The following is a 20,726-nucleotide window of genomic DNA, read 5'->3' on the forward strand; positions in this document are numbered from 1 at the left end:
ACCCTTTAATAAATCAATTCCAATATTTTGAAAGTATTAAAAAAATGGCTGGCATCAAGAATATCTTTTATAAAAGTCCCCTACTCCATCCTTAAATGGAGTATCTTAGAACATGATTCTTTTTCAGGTAGTCAGGTTCTCTTCATCGCAGGAATATATATTACAAATCAACATATATTACAAAAACTGGGTAGAGCAGTTGATGTCATCTCCCTGGACTTCTGTAAAGCGTTCAACACTGTCCCACACGACATCCTTCTCTCTAAACTGGAGAGACATCGGTTTGATAGGTGGATCACTCGGTGGATAAAGAACTGGCTGGATGGCCGCACGCAAAGAGTTGTGGTCAATGGCTCAATGTCCAGCTGGAGACCAGTAACGAGTGGTGTCCCTCAGGGATCAGCGTTGGGACCGGTCTGGTTTAACACCTTTGTTGGTGACATGGACAGTGGGATTGAGTGCACCCTCAGCAAGTTTGCCAATGACACCAAGCTGTGTGGTTCGGTTGATAGGCTGGAGGAAAGGAATGCCATCCAGAGGGACCTTGACATGCTTGTGAGGTGGGCTGATGCCAACCTCATGAAGTTTAACCATGCCAAGTGCAAGGTCCTACACCTGGGTCGGAGCAATCCCAGGCACAGCTACAGGTTGGGCAGAGAAGAGATTCAGAGCAGCCCTGCGGAGAAGGACTTGAGGGTGTTGGTCAATGAGAAAATGAACATGGGCCGGCAGTGTGCACTTGCAGCCCAGAAAGCCAACCGTATCCTGGGCTGCATCAAAAGGAGTGTGACCAGCAGGTGGAAGGAGGTGATCCTGCCCCTCTGCTCTGCCCTTGTGAGACCTCACCTGGAGTATTGTGTGCAGTTCTGGTGTCCTCAACATAAAAAGGACAGGGAAGTGTTGGAACAAGTCCAGAAGAGGGCCATGAGGATGATCAGGGGGCTGGAGCACCTCCCATATGAAGACAGGCTGAGAAAGTTGGGGCTGTTCAGCCTGGAGAAGAGAAGGCTGCGTGGAGACCTCATAGCAGCCTTCCAGTATCTGAAGGGGGCCTATAGGGATGCTGGGGAGGGACTCTTCATTAGAGACTGTAGTGACAGGACAAGGGGTTAAAACTTAAACAGGGGAAGTTTAGACTGGATATAAGAAGGAAATTCTTTCCTGTTAAGGTGGTGAGGCACTGGAATAGGTTGCCCAGGGAGGTTGTGAATGCTCCATCCCTGGCACTGTTCAAGACCAGGTTGGACAAGGCCTTGAGTGATATGATTTAGCGTAAGGTGTCCCTGCTCACGGCAGGGGGGTTGGAACTAGAGGATCTTAAGGTCCTTTCCCACCCTAACGATTCTATGATTCTATGATTCAAAACCTTTAAAACTGCTCTTTTTGTATGGGATCATGAACAATGATCCCCAATATGTTTATATTTAACAATTTCAGTCTTTGAAAAAAGTACTTGATTGAGTGAGAGTAATTAATTATGAGAATCAAAGCAACTACATGGAAGATTTGTTGAAGGAACTAATCACAACTATGAAGTTCAGAGACTAGCAATACTGTCAGAAATATTCCAACAAGCACTTGTGACTGATGAGATTTTGAAAGCAAATACAATTCTACAGAATTAATGTGAAAAACATGCAAAACAAATTAAAGCCTCACAGCCTTAGAGAAAGTACCACATGCCTCTTCTTTCACCTCCACTTCCCTCCAAGCGCTAGAGCACCTCTTCTCTTTCCCCATTCTCTATTTTCCATTTGTTTTCCTTTTGATCCTATCGCAAACAGGTTTCCAAATGTACTTCTCTTTGGATCTTAGTTACTTGCAACTAGCACCATACAGAAATACAAATTCAATCAACACCTCACCCAGTTCAGAGACTTCTCTTATTTATTTCCCCAGCTCTGTTTTTTCCCCACCTTCTGTTCAGAGTAAAGCTTTTTCTACCAGTATCTGCTCATGAACTGTAGTGCAAGAAACAGTTTTAAGCAGCTGATCACAGTACCTGGTTTGGTATGTGTATTTGTACTGTTTGTGCCCAGAATCTGAATCAGTAGTAACTACTAATTTTTTGCAAGGAATGAGAAAGTGGATTTTTCAGTTTTAAATAAACATTCCTTGCTCTACAGACACATGGAATGATACCAAAAGACAGAACTCTAGGCTGTTCTGACTACCTAAGTTAGTAAAACAGCTATACCTTGACCATGTGGTTTTTATATAGTGATTATAAAGGCAAATTAGCCACAGGTAAACAAGTGGCATGGAACACCACCACTACTTAACATTAACCCCAGAATACAACGTAAGAATAATTTTGCTGATGCAATACTTTTCACATCACATGGCTTTAGGTTATAATCACAATATGCTAGCATGTTAAATTGTACTTTTTTTTTTTACACAATTAAAAAAATGGTTTGGTTTTTCTCTCCTAAAATTTTGATTTATTCACTGTTACTAAAATCACAGTTAACATAAAAAATGTCAACAAAGTTCACACCTGCTGAACCTGTGCAGGCAAGGAGGGGAGATAAAAGAAGCACTTAGCGCATGAGTTCAACCTGTGGTGCACACACTATGTCCTGGCACAGTCCTGATTCAGATAGAAGTTGCATCTGCCTTCAGTGTTCCACGCTTTAAGGTAGCAACAGCTTATTTCATGCATTATTCTGAAACAGCCTCCTTTGGGTCAAAACCTCCACTTTCTACTTTTGTTACTAAAAAGATAATTTATACTTTTTTTTTATTGTTATACTTTTTTTTTTTTCTTTTAATGAAGCTTTTTTCAAAGTCCACGTGTCAGCTTTGGCAATTTTACATTAATTTTACATTCGGATTTGATTATGCTGATTATTTTTCAGTGTTATTCAACAGGATGAAAAAGCTATTGGCAATGCTAGACATCTCTGCTTCAAACTTCACGGAGTAATTATGAAATAATGGCATTAAAAATTGCCATGCTAATGAATAATTTTCCTCTCCCCAAATAGAGAATCAGACTTTTCATCTTAAAAATCAACATAATGGTAAACAGTAGATGAGCAGTGTTTTGCTTGGAGCTAGCTTATTTTCATGGCAATTTTGTCAGGCTTCAGTCTAGCAGACTGTCATTTTTTATTCCTGTATTCTGAAGAGGATTTGGACTTTTCTGACTACAGCAGAATGGCAAAGACAGTGCCTTTTCAACACACTTCTGTCTTGCCACTTGTGCTTTTTCCTTGTTTTGCCCTTTGTCTGTATTCTTCACAAAGTGTTGATGACTGAGAATTAAAAATATATCCATACTGCTGTTTCCTATTAATACTTCTCCCTCCTTCAAATGTGAAGGTAACAAATGTAATAAACCTCTCATTCCTAATATCTTCATTTGATGTCATGTCCTATCCAAATTCAGACTGATCCTAACACCTTCTTCTAACTCTGCATAACACTCTTCACACTCTATCAAATAACTGCATAAAGTGAGAAGTGCTGTTACTCCACATAAGTAAATGTATTCTGCACAGGAGCTGTTAAGGGCATTTTTAAGGTTAAATTCCTGACATTTCGTTAAGCTCAGAAACACACTTACATATGTACGTATTACACATTGGCCAGCATGTGGCTGATCTGAGTCAGGTGGAATGCAGAATCATCATACAATCATAGAATGGTTTGGGCTGGAAGAGACCTTAAAGTTCACCCAGCTCTAACCCCCCTGCCATGAGCAGGGACACCTTCCACTAGACCGGCATACCCAAAGACCCATCCAACCTGGCCTTGAATGCTTCCGAGGATGAGCTATTCACAGCCATCCACAGGGATGGGGCAACCTGTTCTAATCCCTCACCACCTGCACAATTTCTTCCTAATGTCTAATCTAAATCTCCTCTCTTTAAAGCCATTCCCCCTTGTCCTATCCCCACATGCCTTTCTAAAAAGTTCCTCTTCAGCATTCTTTTAGGCCACTTTTGGATACTGGAAGGCTGCTAGAAAGTGTCCCTGGAGCCCTCTCTTCTCCAGGCTGAACAAGCCCAAACCTCTCAGCCTGTCTTCATGGGAGAGGGGCTCCAGCCCCCGATCATCTTTGTGTCCGTCCTCTGGACTCACTCTAACAGTTCCACGTCGTTCCGATGTTGGGGGCCCCAGCTTGGGCCACACCACATCATTTGCAACTGGGCTGCATGGCAGATGGACGTGCCAGAGAAGCTCATTACAGCTGGTACTCCCCTCACAGCAGGGCAAGGGGACCACTAGAAAGCCGTTGGCATCTCCTACCCACAAGCCCTTACGCAGCTGCCCTTTCTGCTGGTCTATGAAGGCTGCTTCTGCAGCTGTTGTGGGTGTACCACAGGTAACTCCCAGTGCTGTGTCAGGAATGTGGAGGGATGGCTAGTGGTTTTAATTTCCTTTTTGAAAAACTGATGGAAACTCACTGGCTTTTAAGTGTCACAGTCTAAGAATAAAACGCAGAGTCTAATTATAGATGGATCATAAAAATCTGAGTTTGTAAACAAGATTCTGTCAAAATCTAAGCAAAATTGCTACAGTAACACCCACGCTAAAATTATGAAAGCTTATTTTAGCTATTGCTTCTTTTGTCCAAGTACGTATTGCTGGACTTTGACTACGTTCGTCTACTTTCAAATAGCTCCGCAGAACCAAACTTGAGTGCTTCATGCTTTTGCTCCTCAACACTTTGTTCCTTCACAAACAATGATGGGACTTTTCTCTATATCCCCAAGGACAAAAAGTTTCTTACATACTGGTTTAACTGTCGAGCAAATAATCTAAATCTCCTAAAATAAATAGTTCAGGAAAGAAAATTCTATGCAAAGAAATAAATCCTGACTCTACTAAAATCCAAGTGTTTTGACAGACTTTGGTAAAAATCAGTAGTGTATCCACCAGTCAGGAACAGCTGCAGTGATGGACACCATCCTCATATGATTTCAGAAATACAGATAAAACCAACCTTGTGCCTGACAAGGTAAGAAGCTACTCCCAAAAAAAGCTGATAGAAAACGCACTGAAAGGAGGCTACATCATGAATGTAAGCAGATCACACTCAATGATACTTCTTTTGGAGCAACTGGCAGATAAAACAACAGTTTGGAGTTGCAGAAGCAAAATATTAAGATAATTTGAAAGGGTGTGTGTGTGTGTGTGTGTGTGTGTGTGTGTGTGTGTGACACGACACAAAAACCAACAAATCATTAGTAAAAGATGGAGCAACTGGAGAAAAAGCGACATGGAGTGAATCGACTGGATATTTACTGTCATGCTATCTTTATAATAAAGGAAAAACAAATGAAATACTAAACTCCTGACAAGGACCAAGGAAACAATATTGGTGGAGGAACTCTAATAACCTAGTCAGTGAAAACCAATGACACTGAGCCAGCTATCACTGACTACACAAGAAGAACGATTTCTTGATGAGATTGTTGTATCTAATATGAAACCAAAAATAAGCCAAAGAAAGAAACTCTCTTCCCAGAATGCTGTGCATATGAACCAGAGAAACTGTCTACAGAGGTGAAGAATTTCTTATTGCAGAAGGAAAAGCATTTTGAGACTGTATCAAATTTTTTTATATGCTAAGGGGGCTGTGAAGAGGTTGAAAACTTATGGGATGTTCAGAGAAGGACCAAAGAAAAAGAAAGGGAAGAAACTAAGGGAAGAGACTTTCAGAAAGACATCATACAGGACTCTTCATTAGGGACTGTAGTGATAGGACAAGGGGTAACAAGTTAAAAATTAAACAGGGGAAGTTAGATTGTATATATGGAGGAAATTCTTTCCTGTTAGGGTGGTGAGGAACTGGAATGGGTTGCCCAGGGAGGTTGTGAATGCTCCATCCCTGGCACTGTTCAAGACCAGGTTGGACGAGGCCTCGGGTGATATGGTTTAGTGTGAGGTGCCCCTGCCCATGGCAGGAGGGGTTGGAACTTGACGATCTCAAGGTCCTTTCCAACCCTAACTATTCTATGATTCTATGATTGATGCAGCTGTTAGTCAATCAGGAGCACAGTCAAAGATACATGATTAAAATCTCATATCCATTTTTTGAGCTGAGCATTAACTAAGCTCCTACCAAATGATTACAAAATTCCTTGTACAGGAGGTTTGATCCCAGTTTTATTTTTGGGATGGATGGCACTAAGGAAAGAATTCATACTTAAAGTGAAAGCTAAAAAAAAACCCGATCTCAGAAAACCTTGTAAGTCAACCCATCAGCGTTCCACCAAATACTAACCTCCTCAGTCATGGTTATATCTATGTAACTGCACAAGAAAAGCTTCCGTAGTTCTTATATCTGCCCATCACAGTTCTGCAGCAAGCTGAATATAAACATACCCCAGTCTCAAAGCTCCTCTGAAAATTGCTGTGTAAGTTCTGAATGAATATAATGTCCTGACTGAATATAAAGTCCTGAATGAATGAGACTATAATGGTGTTAATCACAAAGGAAAGCTGTTCTCATTTATTTAACTGTTCCCTGAAATAATCTTGCCAAAATGTTTTTGGTCTTGTTAAAGTTTCATTTTAAGTACTTCAGTTCATATTTATGTACTGCTTGTTTTTCACAAGAGAAAATACATGAAGACAGAAAAACTCAGTAGTGAAGGTCAGCAGTGTACAATCAATAGATTCATCCTATCAGGTATACAGAATTAATCAGAACTTAATTTCCTTAAACTTCATAATTTTGGAAACCTCTTGCATTTTGATGAGCAGCCTCTCCATTTCTTGGAAAACAGCCCAATTAAAAAAAATAATGAACCTTCTTTTTTTTTTTTTTTTTTCTGAAAGTGGCTCATTATCCTGGTGGTTTCCAACAGCAACTTAGAGCTCAGTTTTATTTCAAATTATTTTGTGCCTGTTGGCCAGTAATACCTTTCCAACCTTCTAAGGTGTTTCTGAAGTCAAGCAATTTCCCCAGGAGAAAATCTGAAAGCTGCTGTTATTCCCACTGCTGTGTTTGTATCTAGACTCAGAAAGCAAATAAAACTTTCAGTGAAAACAGATAGAACCCATGGGATGTTCAAGATCTCTCTCTTCCACCTTAACCTTAGTGGAGCACCTTAGAAGGCGAATAGCTTCATCTTCAGCAGAGAACACAAAGATTTCTGCTGCTGAGTCTCCATGGAGTATTTTTTGTTTCTTTTTTTTACAGTATTATTCTTAAAAAAAAAAACAACACATATTTATAAGGATGCAAAGTGTTTAACCCTTTAGCAGGGGTCTATGAGGAATCGCTCTGCACCACCACCCACTCCCACTAAAAGGAAAATAAAAACATCTTCCAAGAATGCCTTCCGGTTTGTGCACACATTTAAGTAAGAAAAAAGAGTCACTCTTGCAGAAAACAGGAAATATTTCTGTGCAGAAAATATTTCTCATGACGACTCAGCAATCCTTTTTGAGGATCCTGGCCAGTAGGAGCAGGCAATACATACCTTCTGAGGCTGGGAGCAAAACTGGTATCTCAAAAGCGGTTGAGCTGCCTTTAGTGGGAATCCACAAGCCAACTGGCCCCTATAGAACCTCACATTTCAAGGTGTAGATGCTGGTTTTCGCTCTGGTTTGTTCCTTTAGAGTACTTAAAGAAAAAAGGTCTTCTACCATACTGAGAAATTATAATGCGGTGAAAGAAACATGCAATTCATGGCACTTTGTCTAATTTAGGACACAATGGTTCAAGCAGTAAGTTTCCCATCAAATCCCTTAGCAGATTATGCCATAAACCAAAGCATTTGCCAAACACCTTTTAGATTACTGCTGACTGCTTGCAGTCTAGCATTTGATTCCTAATAATTTAAATAACATCATCAGTACAGGAAAAAAAAAAGTTTAAACATTCATCAAGAGGGAAAAATATGGGAAAAACAACTTCTTTGCTGACCAATTTTCAAGTTAAGTTTTTTATTAAGATAAGCTTCAAGATCAAATAGCAATACCAGTCTACTTCAAAGGTACCTTATGTTTAAATAGATTTACTATAGACAGGGCAAAGAAAAATGATTTTGAGCACTTGCTCTCAATCTTTTCTATTACAATACTTTTTGCTTTGCATGCAATAATTATTTCTTGGGCAGAAACAGAGTGAAGAAGCTATTTAGCTGAGTAGAGCCTGCCCTCACATTACAGAAGAATTGCAGATCTGGGATGCTGCTTTCACTCTGTTTTCCAGTAGCTACCTTACACATTTATGCATTTGTTGGACTCGAGCCGGAGAGAATATTGCAGGTCTTTCAGAACAGTGTCCTCCAATGTGCTGACAAACAGGGAGGAAATCAAGCATCTTCTCTGGCTTAGTGAATCTGGTATTATTTATGCACAGTGAGATCACTTCAAAAGGAAAGATTGCATGACTCCCTCCAAAAAGGGTCTCAAAGATGTTCTCCCAAAAGGTGAGGAGTGAGGACTCAACTCTCTCACTCATCAGCATCACTCACAGGATTTTTCTCCTATGTTAGATTCACTGGCTGATTACTCAGTTGTGACTAACCCTCCTTGCGCATCATATCCTGTAGTCTTATTTAAGCACCTTTATGAAAACTTTATCCTACAAGGTAGGAAGCTGCCTAAAAAATACGGGGCTGTATCAGCAAATACAGTGATGCCCTAACTCTTTATGGAAGCAATAAATGTTCCGGCAACACAAGCAATGTTAAAAAATTATCTGTTATTTCTTCTTTTGAAATGAGGAGGTGTGTGTCTATGTAGCATAAACATGAAATATTTGGGGCAGAACAGAAAAGAATGATTTAGAAAGAAAAGGAAGAAGAGGACCCTCCCCCCCACAAGCAACTGAGAAAACATTCATAATATATTCCTTAGCTTGTCTTTGTAAATTAACTCCTCACTGCTGAAAGGCAAGCATGCAGCGCTCTTGTAAAATAAGAACAACCAAAATGTGTTTTCAACAAAAATTTGTTTGAATATTGAGTTCCTGCTCTAGCTAACACAAGTTAGTAAGTACCTTTGCTCCAAAGGGGTCCACATGATTAGCACTTGCAGATCACAGCAGGGTGAAATAAAAATGAGACAAGTATTTGTGGAATAAATATCAGTAATGTTTACAAATTTGCTTTCATATGAGAATGTCAAAAATACAAATAGTTGTTGATCAGAAAATGTCTGCTAGCTATTACCATCATTTTCCCAAAATGCTTACTGCTGAAAATTATAAATAACTAGTCTCGTATTTGCCAACTCAAACTAATGAAGTTTGTACTGTGTATCTATATTGAATTGACATAAGCTTACAGAGAGCCCCAGGTACCATTTGGAGAAGTTTTAGTCCGCTACTTCAGTGCTTCTGACTCATCTGAACAGTCACTGCATGACACAGTTTAATCAGCTCCCAGTATCAGGCAAACCACAGAATGGAACTAAAAGATAAGCATTTGTGTGTCAGCCATTAAAATGATGATGATCCTAATTTGCCAACTCCATTAGTCTTTCTAGAAAGGTTTACTGCCTGTGATGTACAGTAACTGTAATAATGATATTGAAAGGACTATAAAAAATAACCTAAAACTACATAAATCAATAGCAAAGTTACATGTGTGATTCTTCAGCCCAAAAATGAATTTATGGAGCTACATCAGATTCGTTCAACCTTAAAGATTAAGACCTGGATGAATCTCCTCTTAATTGCAGAATTTTCTTCATCTTGTATTTGACTTTTGCTGGTGTTTCAGGCAAAAAGGACAGAGAAATTCTGTAGTTTCCTCTTATGCCAAAAGTAGGTTTACTTTGTGAGATCCAGCAGGCATGAAAGTATGACCATCTTGTCACCAGAAAAAATTGAAACTATGCTAGAATGTTCAAAGAAGCAAAAACTAAAAAGGAATGGAAAACTATGCAAATATTAAAAAGAAAATTGGACCTCACTTATAATGCAAAAGTTTTCCAAAGTGTTTTTTTTTTTATGGAAAAAAAACCTGTCAGGTACATAATATGATTTCAGCAGACTTTTTGAACAAAAGGAGCTGTAGGATACATATGTCTACACAGTGGACGTAATACTTCAGTGCATTCTTCTCAGTTTAAGAGAAAGCGTTAGTTACTTGGGCAGACCTTGAGAGAAGAGCAATTTAAATTTATTCATCAGATACAGATAAATTCCACTTGAGCAATGGTCTCTATGTGTTTAAGTTTTGACAGTAACCAGATTTTGGTATACAAGGTGCAAAGAGTTTGGTCAGTTTCTATTCCGAGCATAGACTGTGCTCTAGACAATGATTTACAGTGTCCAGCTGGAGCTGCTTAAAAAGAAAACTCAGACTTTAAAATACAAATTAACAAGGTACAAAGATACTTCCACAAAGTATCCATCAATTATTGTGGCAATCTCAGTAGGATATGAAGGTGGTGTCTTTTAAATGGAAAATTTTAAAATTAGGCAGCATATCTATTTCTACTACGTTCGTTGTTTCTGTAATAGAAAAAGGTGTAAATGGTATGTACATAACAAAAATACTGGCATAAATATAAAATGGAAGCTCTCTGCAGACAGGACTGTCCCTTCTTTGCATTGCTTCAGTGCTTTACACAATTAAATTGCAATTTTGAATTTACTAAATTTACTTGAATCATTTACTACTTTGCTCACTTGTGTAAGAATACCAGCAATTAATTCTCAATCAAATTCTGCCATCAGCTGCCTCCAATGGAGATAGGTATGCAGAAATCAGGTTTGGGGTCTTTATCTCAGAAAACTAGTAGCAGAAATGTTCATATGCCCCACAACCAATCTGATTACAGCCAGTTCATAGATGGCTTTTAGTATGCCGTCTTAGTAATTAAAGAAGAAAACAGCTTTGAAGTTTTTATTCAAAGAACAGTACAGGACTTCTGAAGATCAGCTTTAAGAACAAGCTAATCACTGTTTCAGTGTTCAATTTCAGGAAGCCATTTCTGTGAGTCCTTTCACTTCATCAGCCATGCTACATTGCAAAGACAGGTGTTTGCATTTAATCAATGCATTTTAGTTATGTTCCAGGTATTCAATTAACACTGCTCATTGCCAGCCCATAGTCAGCACGACAGACCATCTTGGAAGAGCAGCAGTCAAGGAATATTGCTCCTGGCTTTACACCAAATTCAATAATGAACCTCCCCTGCACCATTCTTTTAAATACCTTTGGTTTTTTAATTAGATTTTTATTTTCTGCTCAGAAACACCTAAATTTCTGTTGAGCCAACAAAACCTATTACACCATTTTGATTAGCATGACTTGTCTTCCCTGCTTTTTTTTCTCTTTTGCAGCTGGACTGCTACCACAGCATAGTCTACTTCAAAAAATAAAAGAGATGATTTTGTTAAGGAAGGTTTTACTGTGGGTCAGCTTTGGCACCTCTTACATTTTTGAAATATGCATGATACATAAAGTTTGGAATGGACAAAAGTCAATACTGTAAATTGCAATGACTAACTGGTTAAAGAGCACATGTCTGAGTCATAAACTGTTCAATAGGTATTTTCCATAGTTCTCAGGTAATACTGACACACAATATGATATTATAGCTATTTTTATCCAAGGAATCTAAATTGCTCATACACACCATTATCTTGTAAGTTAAAAGTTGTAAAGCCAAAAGCTAGTTTCAAATAAATAATATTTGCATTATGTGTTTATGCGGTAAATCAGTTCTGTGCAAATAAGACACAGACACTGGTTGTACTTACAGCTCCCTCCTCTGTGAAACATTATGTCAGTTTAAAAGAAAAGATGCAAAACACATCAAGTTTAGCCAATGGACACTGAGTGCTCACCATCCCTTGCCTTTGATCTGTCACTGAACTGTTTAAGTTTCTTAGTGACTAGCACACATTTAAAAATGAGGGTACCTAGAAATTAACATACATTTAAAAATCATGCAACAGCTTCTGGATGGAGTCTGCTGACTGACGACTGGATACTTATGACACGAAAAGCAGCAATAGACAAGAATGTTCAGCTGCTGGTAGTATCTTCTCTATTATACCATAAGAGTACTATACTACTGCCACATGAGAGAAGATAGACAGTCCTCTTGCAGTTTCATGATAATTGTAAGACATCTAGGAAAAGAAACTGAGCACTTCTGCTCCCTCCCTCCTTCTTTCCATCCTATTCATACAAATCCTTGCATGAAAGCATGAATGCAATTCCCTTTTTTTTTTTTTTTTCCCTTCTCCCAGAGCTTTAATTGTGCTCTGGGAGAACAATTAACACAATGAATACAAAGTGACTCAAGCAATGTGAGAAAGAAGTGCTCCCATTCGTTTTTCATGCACCCTTCAGTAACAGTCCCTTCTTCAACAATTCATCCTGCCCTATATTCTCTCCCTGGTTCTCCAAGTCACATTTTTGCTAGGCTCACTACCTCTATTTACAGCTGTGTATTCGGACTCCAAAGTCACATGTTGCTACCTTCACAAGACTACCCAAAACCAGAACACAGATCAGTGTGGCATCTACTGGGCAAGAGAAATGGTTGTTCCAGATTCAAATGCTACAACCATAAATACCAACGCTTTATCCAAAATATTACCTATGCTACTTGATTGATATCACCAGGAAAATGAAATTTAGACAAGAACAGCTCAAAGACAAACATTTCCTGAAGACAGAAAACTGAATCCTGAACTGAAAAGAACCTACAGGAAATGTACATAGGACCTGACAGGAGTCTCCCTGGCCATGACCATCAATCAGCACAATCGTTTTGGTACGATAACTGGGCATAAAGATCTTTTCCCTAATGTTATGCTTCACTTCTTAAAAAATAATTCTGTTTAAGAAAGCCTTTTTAGTTTCTTGTTTATACACTCCCAAAGTAAAACTCCAAGGTCATAAGGGACACTGTGACTCAAAAGCCAAGGGCAAACATATGACATGACAACTATAGCGAGGCATTCACAGACTACATTTTGCCAGATCTTTCTTCCACAGGTTTCACTACCACAGAAGTATCCATTTATATCCTCACACTATACCATACTACAGTCTGATACCCAGAAGTTCAAAAAACTCATCCCATGCACTGACTTCCCTCCCAGCCAAACTTACAAAAAAAAGCCAGATGGGTGCCCCTGTAGCCTCTAGTATGTTAGAAACTCAACACACAGGTCAGAGGGATGTGGCCAAAAATACCAGAGAACTATGTGACTCTTCTCTATCACAGACATCCAAGAGTCACAGCTACATAGACCAACAAAGAATTTGTTTCCAGCAACAGAGGAGCTAGGTTGGATTTCCTACTGCTTAGTCAAGCATCAGGCTTGAACTAATAGGACTCTCCAAACAGTAGGATTAGCATGACTGACTTGGCGCTTGTTCCTTCTGACATATATGAACTGAGCCCTGTGCAGGTTGTTTTTTTTTTACTGTACATATGTTTGCATTCATATGTGTTTTTCAGATGGAGCCCATTAAACAGAAGTTTCGACTTGGTTTGCAAACACCTATCCTGATAACATGCAGCTTCTCAGGCTCTTTCAGTGCTTAAATGTGACTCTAAGGCCACTCCACGTGAAAGCCATGATTTTACCCCTGCATGAACACACATGCATACGCACAGGTATGACCACATTATTCTTTAAGCGTACCAAATTTAACAGTCCTACAGGGCACCTGTTAAAAGCAGTCAAGACTTTCACTTATTCCGGGAGATTTGCCCTATTTTAAACCCAACAGGTCAGTGAGCAGGTCCAGGGCTCCATTGTTCGTCGAGTGCCTGTAGAAATGCTTCTTTCAGGAGGGAAAAAAAAGCACAGCTCGGGATGCTCAGTACCCTTTACATCTGCTGCTCAGCTGGAGATGCAGTTAAAAGGCCATTAGAAGCGCAGGGTTGACAGACCTCGCAGGCGAGGCAAGACAGAGAGCAATTTGCTGTTTGCATTAGGAGTATCAGCCCTTGCTGCTTTTTCTTTTTGATGGACCAAAAGTGGCTCCTGTCCCACGTTCTGAAAATCAAGGCCGGACAGCTGGAGGGTCTCCATCCCTGGGCTGATGCTGCCCTACAGAGCCTCCTCCTGGGCACCCTGGTTTCTACAGTGGACTAGTGGGACACGAACCCTCCCAGAGCTACTAATAACTCCTGGCTTTGCTCACTGGAGACTTGCTCCAGCGGGCGTAAGCAGTAGAGTCCGAACTGCTGTCACCCCTGCAATCTGCAGGAGCACCTGCCTTCAAGTGCTGCATGTCTTCTGCAGTTTGCAGCCGCTCAATAGAATAACGTACCGTTGTTTCACTTGGCTGGAAGGAAAAGGTCACGATAGCCGAAAGCAGCTCATCAGAGAGAGCTGGTGGTCGCTGTGACAGCCTCCTCTAACAAGAACTAAAAAAAATCTTATTAGGGAAGCTTGGTTTTTTGGATGTGTGCAGGAGCTATGGAGCAGTATGTAGTGAGGAAAGTAAACCTTAGTTTCAGTGGGTTTTAGGCTGGTTTTACATACAGAGGAATAAAGTGCTATGAATTTTACCAGGCATATGTTTTCCTGCCATCTGCAACACATTTTAAATTCCTTTTGCATCTTGTAATGTATTCTCTCTGTTTAGCATAATAACTATTCTGCCTTTAAACACCAACCTTTATATGCTGTTCTTAGGAATTTGTGGAGAAGTGTTAATTCTTTTACACATATTTAAGCTGCTGAAATAATTATGCCTGGTAGTACGAACAGTCAAAACCACAGAATGAAGGTTCCCTTCCCAGGGAGATAGCACCCATTAAGCAGGTATGAAGGGGCGCATACAGTCATAGTTCATTGAAAACGTAATTTCATTTTGCTAGTAATGGGAGTGCTGATACTTTGATACCGTAATGGAGTTTTAAGCACCACGCTTGTTATTTCAACTAGAAACTTTAATGTAATTATGCATTTTTACTTTACTAAGCAGAAAGGAAGATTAGTATGCATAGTTTTCTTACATGTATCATGGGGAATAAGACAGATCTCTGAGTGATACTGCAAGATGCTCAAGTCATTCAAAAGAAATGGCAGGTGGTAATTTTAAAGACAAATTACCCAGAAAAGCTTTTATTGTTGATCACTTGTTATAAGATTTGCCATTTGCAAGTAACTGTACATTCAGCTGAAACTGACCTTTTATGAGAGCCAAGTGGTAATATAAATGAAATTAATATATTCTTTATTGCAGTAATATAAAAAGAATGGCCTGAGCTTTTAACATAGTGCTTGACCTCTCTGGTAACTGAACACCACCTAATCTCAGGAGTATTTCACAATAGCATATGATGAAATAAGCACTGATACAGTATTAGAACAGTTAACACATTAGCACTTTTAATCGCAGAAAATTTTACAGCTTTAGGTATGCTTTTTGATTATAAATCACACTGATGACAGGAAGAAAGATTATTAAAGAGTACAATACACCAAAATTCATCATTACACTAATTATTAAAGCATTGACTTTTCTTTTTAAAGTCCCTCTTTCCAAGATACTCTACCATAAAGTCACATCGGGAAACTCCAGATGCTCAGATTTAAAATCCCCAATCAAAAGTGAATTATTTATGAGCACTAAAAACATGTCATTTCTTCTCAAAGGCCCTGATCTTACAAACAGAACCTTTAGGTTTAGAAGTGCATACGTAAGTTGTATTCCCTTTAACGGCATCAGTCAAATACAAACCAATAAATATGTACAAAAGTGATAGCAAAGCCAGGTCTTAGAAAAGCTGTACTTCCTCCTAGCTAAATGCACTACACTGTTTTATTATCATGCACCACACACTCGCAATGGGAAAATAAGGGAGACCATATGGGGAGGTGACCAGAGAGTCTCTTGATGCTGCAGTTATTGAAATCTCAAACAGAGGTTAGGAGCAGCCATACACAATGTGGCTATATACTGTATAATGCTAAAACAATACAAGTTTACATGAAATTCCATGTCCATCTTCCTTGTCATCACTGAGATCAGGAGTGAATTCATCCCTAAGGCCTGATTCACATTTCACAAATTTGCATTGATTGTATTATTGATTTCAGTAAGGCTATTGTTCGGTTTTTTTACACTCCTGAGACAATCACACAACGTGCCTGTGAATCCCGTTGCCTCCTGGTCTACAGGCACTTTCTTTGCACAACTCAGTGACAGCAGTAGAGAAACAGTAAAAGAAGGCATTAATTAACAAGCGCTTTCATACAAACTCAGTCAGGAGGCTTTTCTGCCGCTCTCCCGTCAATCTATCATTACATTTTAGAGCTACTTAAAGGAAAGCAAAACATTCAGAAGGAGTATCCTGGGAACATCTGACATGGACTAATAGCTCAACTGTGTAAGTGACTGCTGAGTTTATTTTGATTATTATTATTACCTCTTTAGAGCTACAAGCAACTGTGTTATGCTTGCTAGCTTTCTTCAGTCAGCACCTCTGTATTATGCCAGTATGAAGCCCATTCATCAAAGTACTATTTCAAGGGACTGCTTGACCTTCAAAATGAAGAGTTTGCTTCTGCTTTCATTTCAGTTACCTTCACTACGATGTCCCTGTGCTGCCAGAATCTCACCTCGTTCATCACCTGCACAGGAGAACAAAGCTCACCAACTTCTTAAGCAGCATTTAGAATTCAACATCTTTATAGTTGGATGCTTTACCAGAACACTTTTGGTCCTTCTTTAAACACATTATTTTTCAGCATCTAGTAAAAAATAAAATAAAAAAAAAAAAAAAGAAACAAACAAAACAAAACATGCTTCTCCTTTCAAAATCTTTAGATCAACTGGAAGTGGAAAGGCACCAATCAGGCACATCCATTACTTCTAAACCATCAGACATTCACCTTCACTCAGAAAACTTTGAGGCAAGGACACACTCCACCTTTAACTTTGATGTTTCACTTTCAGGGTTTCCCCTAAGATGCTGCAAGTTATTGAAACCATGGCTGCAGTTAAACAAGTGTTGCTAATAGGTATGTCCTGTGATTTTCCTCTTTTGTACTGACTTTGAAGTGACAGATTTTCCTACAGCAAAACATTCCCTGCAAAGTCCTCCGGAGCTCCACTCAGTGCTCATGAATGCTGGGTCACAGCAGCATTGAGTCTGACAGTTCAACTCTTCTTCACATGCCATATCCTCCACAGCAGCTATAGGAGAGGGCAGGTTTTACAAGGATAGCGCAGCACACACCACAAGCTGCTGCTACCCACCCTGCATGTTGGTGATGCACAGAAACAAGCCTATGGCAGCATATTACATATACTTCAAATTTTCTTCCTCCCCCCACTCCCAGCTGAAGTTTCTCTATTGAGGACTTACTTTGACAACCAACTTTAAATGCTCTCCAATGTAGGTCACAGCACCAGAATTCAGTGATCAGACAAGACGTCAGATGCAGCAGGTTGATTACAAGTAAGTACTGTACGAATTACATGGAGCAATTTAGCACTGTTGTAAAAGCATAGCAGATAACCAATCACGTTATTACCAACTTCAACACATTCCATGTGCAACAGAACACTGCAGGAAAACCTTGCCTTACAGACCAAAACCTGACAGCTTTTTGAATCTGTAATTTCTACCTTCTCCATTCAAACGTGCCAGTATAAATAATTCTACAAAACTTATCTAACAAGCCTGCCTTTGCAGCTCCATTCAACAGAAGGCTATCTCTGTGTCCACAGCCCCTCAATTTTAAAGAGATTCTTCAACTCCTTCCATCAGCACATACACACTACCTCTGCAGTTCACCAACTTTCAGCAGTCCTAGCTATAAAGCAGCTTTTAAACAAATGACAAATGAAAACATATGACTACCATTAAATTAAAACACATAAACCATACTGTGTATTACTATTTTCCATCATATTATCAAGCCATTGATGCAAAATGTTTTGAAAACACAGGGTTTGTTCAGAAATATGACTGTAGTTAAAAGTTCTTTGAAGTCTTTAAAACATGAAGCATTTAACAGAATACACTTCTTTCATAACAGTAACAAATTGCTTCCTTAACCAAGTCAGTATGGAGGAAAAAGACGAATGAAAAAAAAAAAATATATAGATTCTGAAACCTGTACACTGATTGCTTTAATTAAATTCCCAACATCGCACCAGCTTTCAAACACAGATCTTTCACATTAACAAGAGCAGATGCTGCACAGTTATTGCACAAGCTCTCAGCACCGCACACGACCAGCGTACTACAAAACACACAGAACAGCTCACAGGTTGATAACACCAACTAGCAATGAGGCAGCTAAACCACACGGAAAACAACTTGCAATAGGAAGCTCTGAAAAAATAACTCATACCTGCATAAATCATGTACTTAACCATAAAAGTACATACGACTTACAAAATTTAGCAGGAAACTGAGGAGTAATTTGGGATTCAACTACTTACTATTAAATATTTAAGTACCATAAGTCTTCCTGTACTGATAGACGTTAACAGAAACTCGCATACGCTGTGCTTACTTAAAAATTGCATGGTGACTTTGTACTGTACATTCAGAAAATAAATAAGACAGTAAAACTTCTTCATGAACTGAAAGCAACAAGTGTTTACCCAAAGTTACTGGAAGTCTGGAATTCAATGGACATTATATTTTCTTTTTTTTTTATATAAATGGGACAAGGCATATACTACCACCCTATCTCAAAGCCAATGGAGTTAACAGTGAGAGAAGGGAAAGCATTATTGCATATTCAAAGGCTCTGTGGCTGACAGGAGAGATTTCATGATTTAATGGAACTGACAGGAAACCTGGAAAGAAATCTTTAAAAAGACCACAATAAGATCGGTCAGCTGAAAGAACAAAGGTGTCCGTGGAATAGTCACTTACACACACAGGCCCTTTACTCTCCTGCCTTGCCCTAAAGCTCATCAGTGGGTCAGACGTATGCGTTCAAGGTGCCTAAGGTGGCTGCGCAGAGATCTGATCTGTTCTGCATTGGCAACGAGGAACAAGGTTTCCCATGGTTTTGTGAAATACATCCTCGCTGTCCAGAGATTTTCCACATTTATCACTCCTCATGTAAACTGCTAAACACTGCACAGTGAGTAACTGTGGCTTTATTTCACCTCAAGGAAGATAAATTTACTGCTTCCAGCCTTAAAAAGGAAGCAAGCAAACCAAGGGGCATCTAATACACTCTTACAAACAGCAAAACCAAAGAGCAAGTGCCAGCAGCAAAGCGGAAATCTTTCTCAAGGGCTCAAACAGTCCGATTCAAGCGGCCCAAGCTCATGCCTTCCCATATCATTTCTCTCTTTTTGTCGTGCTCTCCGACTGCTGCAGGGTTATCTACCCCGGATAGCCTTTTATTCATTCAGTCCGAAAGATGCGAGAGGGACAGGTTGTGAGGAAAAGCAGGAAAATAAAATTACAAAAAAAAAAACACCACCTCCTCGGCTTCGTAGGCAGATTGAGATATAACCTGTTGTAGGCATGTTTCAGCAGAAGGAAGAGCTAAGTAAAAGGCTGCCTGGGTCTCGGGCGAAAGCGGAGGGGGGGGGGCATGTGCGCGTGGGTGCCTTTCCCCGGCAGCCGATGTCTCTGCTCTGTTCGGGCCGCCGTGGAGGCGCCCGCCTGCGCCCCCAAGGGACGAGCTGCCGGGCCCGGGGGTGCGCGGCCGGAATGGCCCTCGGAGGGGCGCGCCGCTCCCCGGGGCCGAGGTGGGTCCGAGAAGCAGAGCTTCACCCATCAACCGCGCCGCAGCCGCCGCCGCTGTAACCTCCCTCACGCCCCGTCCCTGCTGGCAGAGGGCAAAGTTATTCCCCGCACACGGCGGCAGCAGCAGCCGCTGCGGAACCGCTCGCCGCCTCTAGCAGCCCGGCTGCAACTCTCAAGAAGTTTCTGCGGGCGAAAAGAACCGCGGCTGAGGCTCGCCCGCGTCCCGAACCCCCTTCCCCCCCCCCCCCCCCCCGACCCCCCTTTATTTTTTCTCATTTTATTTTTTTAAACCCCGTTAGACTTCATATTTATTTACTCATTTACTTTCACAGACACACGCCCCGCCGGGAAGCACCCAGGTGCCACTAGGGCAAGCCGCGAAGCGCAAACAACGCGGCAATTCACTGCCCCGCTTCCGCAAAGGGTGCTTCCCCCCAGCCCCGGTCCGCATACCCCCGCCCCGCTCCGCCTGGACCCTTACCTGCGATCTCCTGGTAGGGCACGCTGGCCAGGCTGAAGCCCTTAGCGCTGTACGCCTGCCGCACCTCGCCGCAGCTCCGCGCCTTGCTCTCGGCACCCGCGCCCGCGGTCGGCAGCGGCAGCGGCGGCAGCAGCAGCAGCAGCGGCAGCAGCAGCCCCGGTAGGGCGCAGCGCCGCGCAACACCCTGCGCCGCTGGCATGGCGCGGCGCGCAAGTCCCGCGCAGCGCGCAAGTCCCGCGCCACCGCCGCGCCCCCTGGCTGCGGAGAAGGCGGCCAGGGAGTCCCCCGGCAGCCGAGGCAAACTTTTGCGAGGCGGGGGGCAGATGGGCGCGCACCCACACACAGGCGCGCACGGCAGGGGAAGGAGAGCGGCAGCCTCGTCGTGTCGTCCCCCCTCGGTCCTTCTCCAAACGCAAAAATAGGAAAAAGAAGAAAAAGGGGGGTGAAAATCTGGCCGTAGGCTGAAGATTGAACACGCGGGAGTGTTGCTGCGAGCGGAGTCCCTCGATCGGCCGCGGAGCTGCGCCGGCTGCCTCTGCGAGGCTGGAGGTGGTGGGGAAAGCAGCCGGCGTGGGGGTGGACTGGACAGCGGCTCTGTGCGTGCCTCTGTGTGTGT

The 20,726-nt window shown here is 41.2% G+C and overlaps 1 protein-coding gene across 1 annotated transcript in view; it reads right to left on the bottom strand.

Moving 5' to 3' along the window:
- The window catches only part of GPC6 (glypican 6), a 725,832-nt gene extending 705,391 nt beyond the window's left edge, over positions 1 to 20,441 (bottom strand). The window contains exon 1 of the mRNA XM_061445212.1: positions 20,111 to 20,441. Coding sequence (XP_061301196.1) covers positions 20,111 to 20,309 — 199 coding nt within the window. The 5' untranslated portion in view covers positions 20,310 to 20,441. The remainder of the gene's footprint in view (positions 1 to 20,110) is intronic.
- Positions 20,442 to 20,726: the final 285 nt, after the last annotated feature.

This window comes from Pezoporus flaviventris, unplaced genomic scaffold, assembly GCF_033815535.1.
Source record: "Pezoporus flaviventris isolate CSIRO_AGI_PZ_B2104156 unplaced genomic scaffold, CSIRO_AGI_Pfla_v1 ptg000003l, whole genome shotgun sequence".
NCBI lineage: Eukaryota > Metazoa > Chordata > Aves > Psittaciformes > Psittacidae > Pezoporus > Pezoporus flaviventris.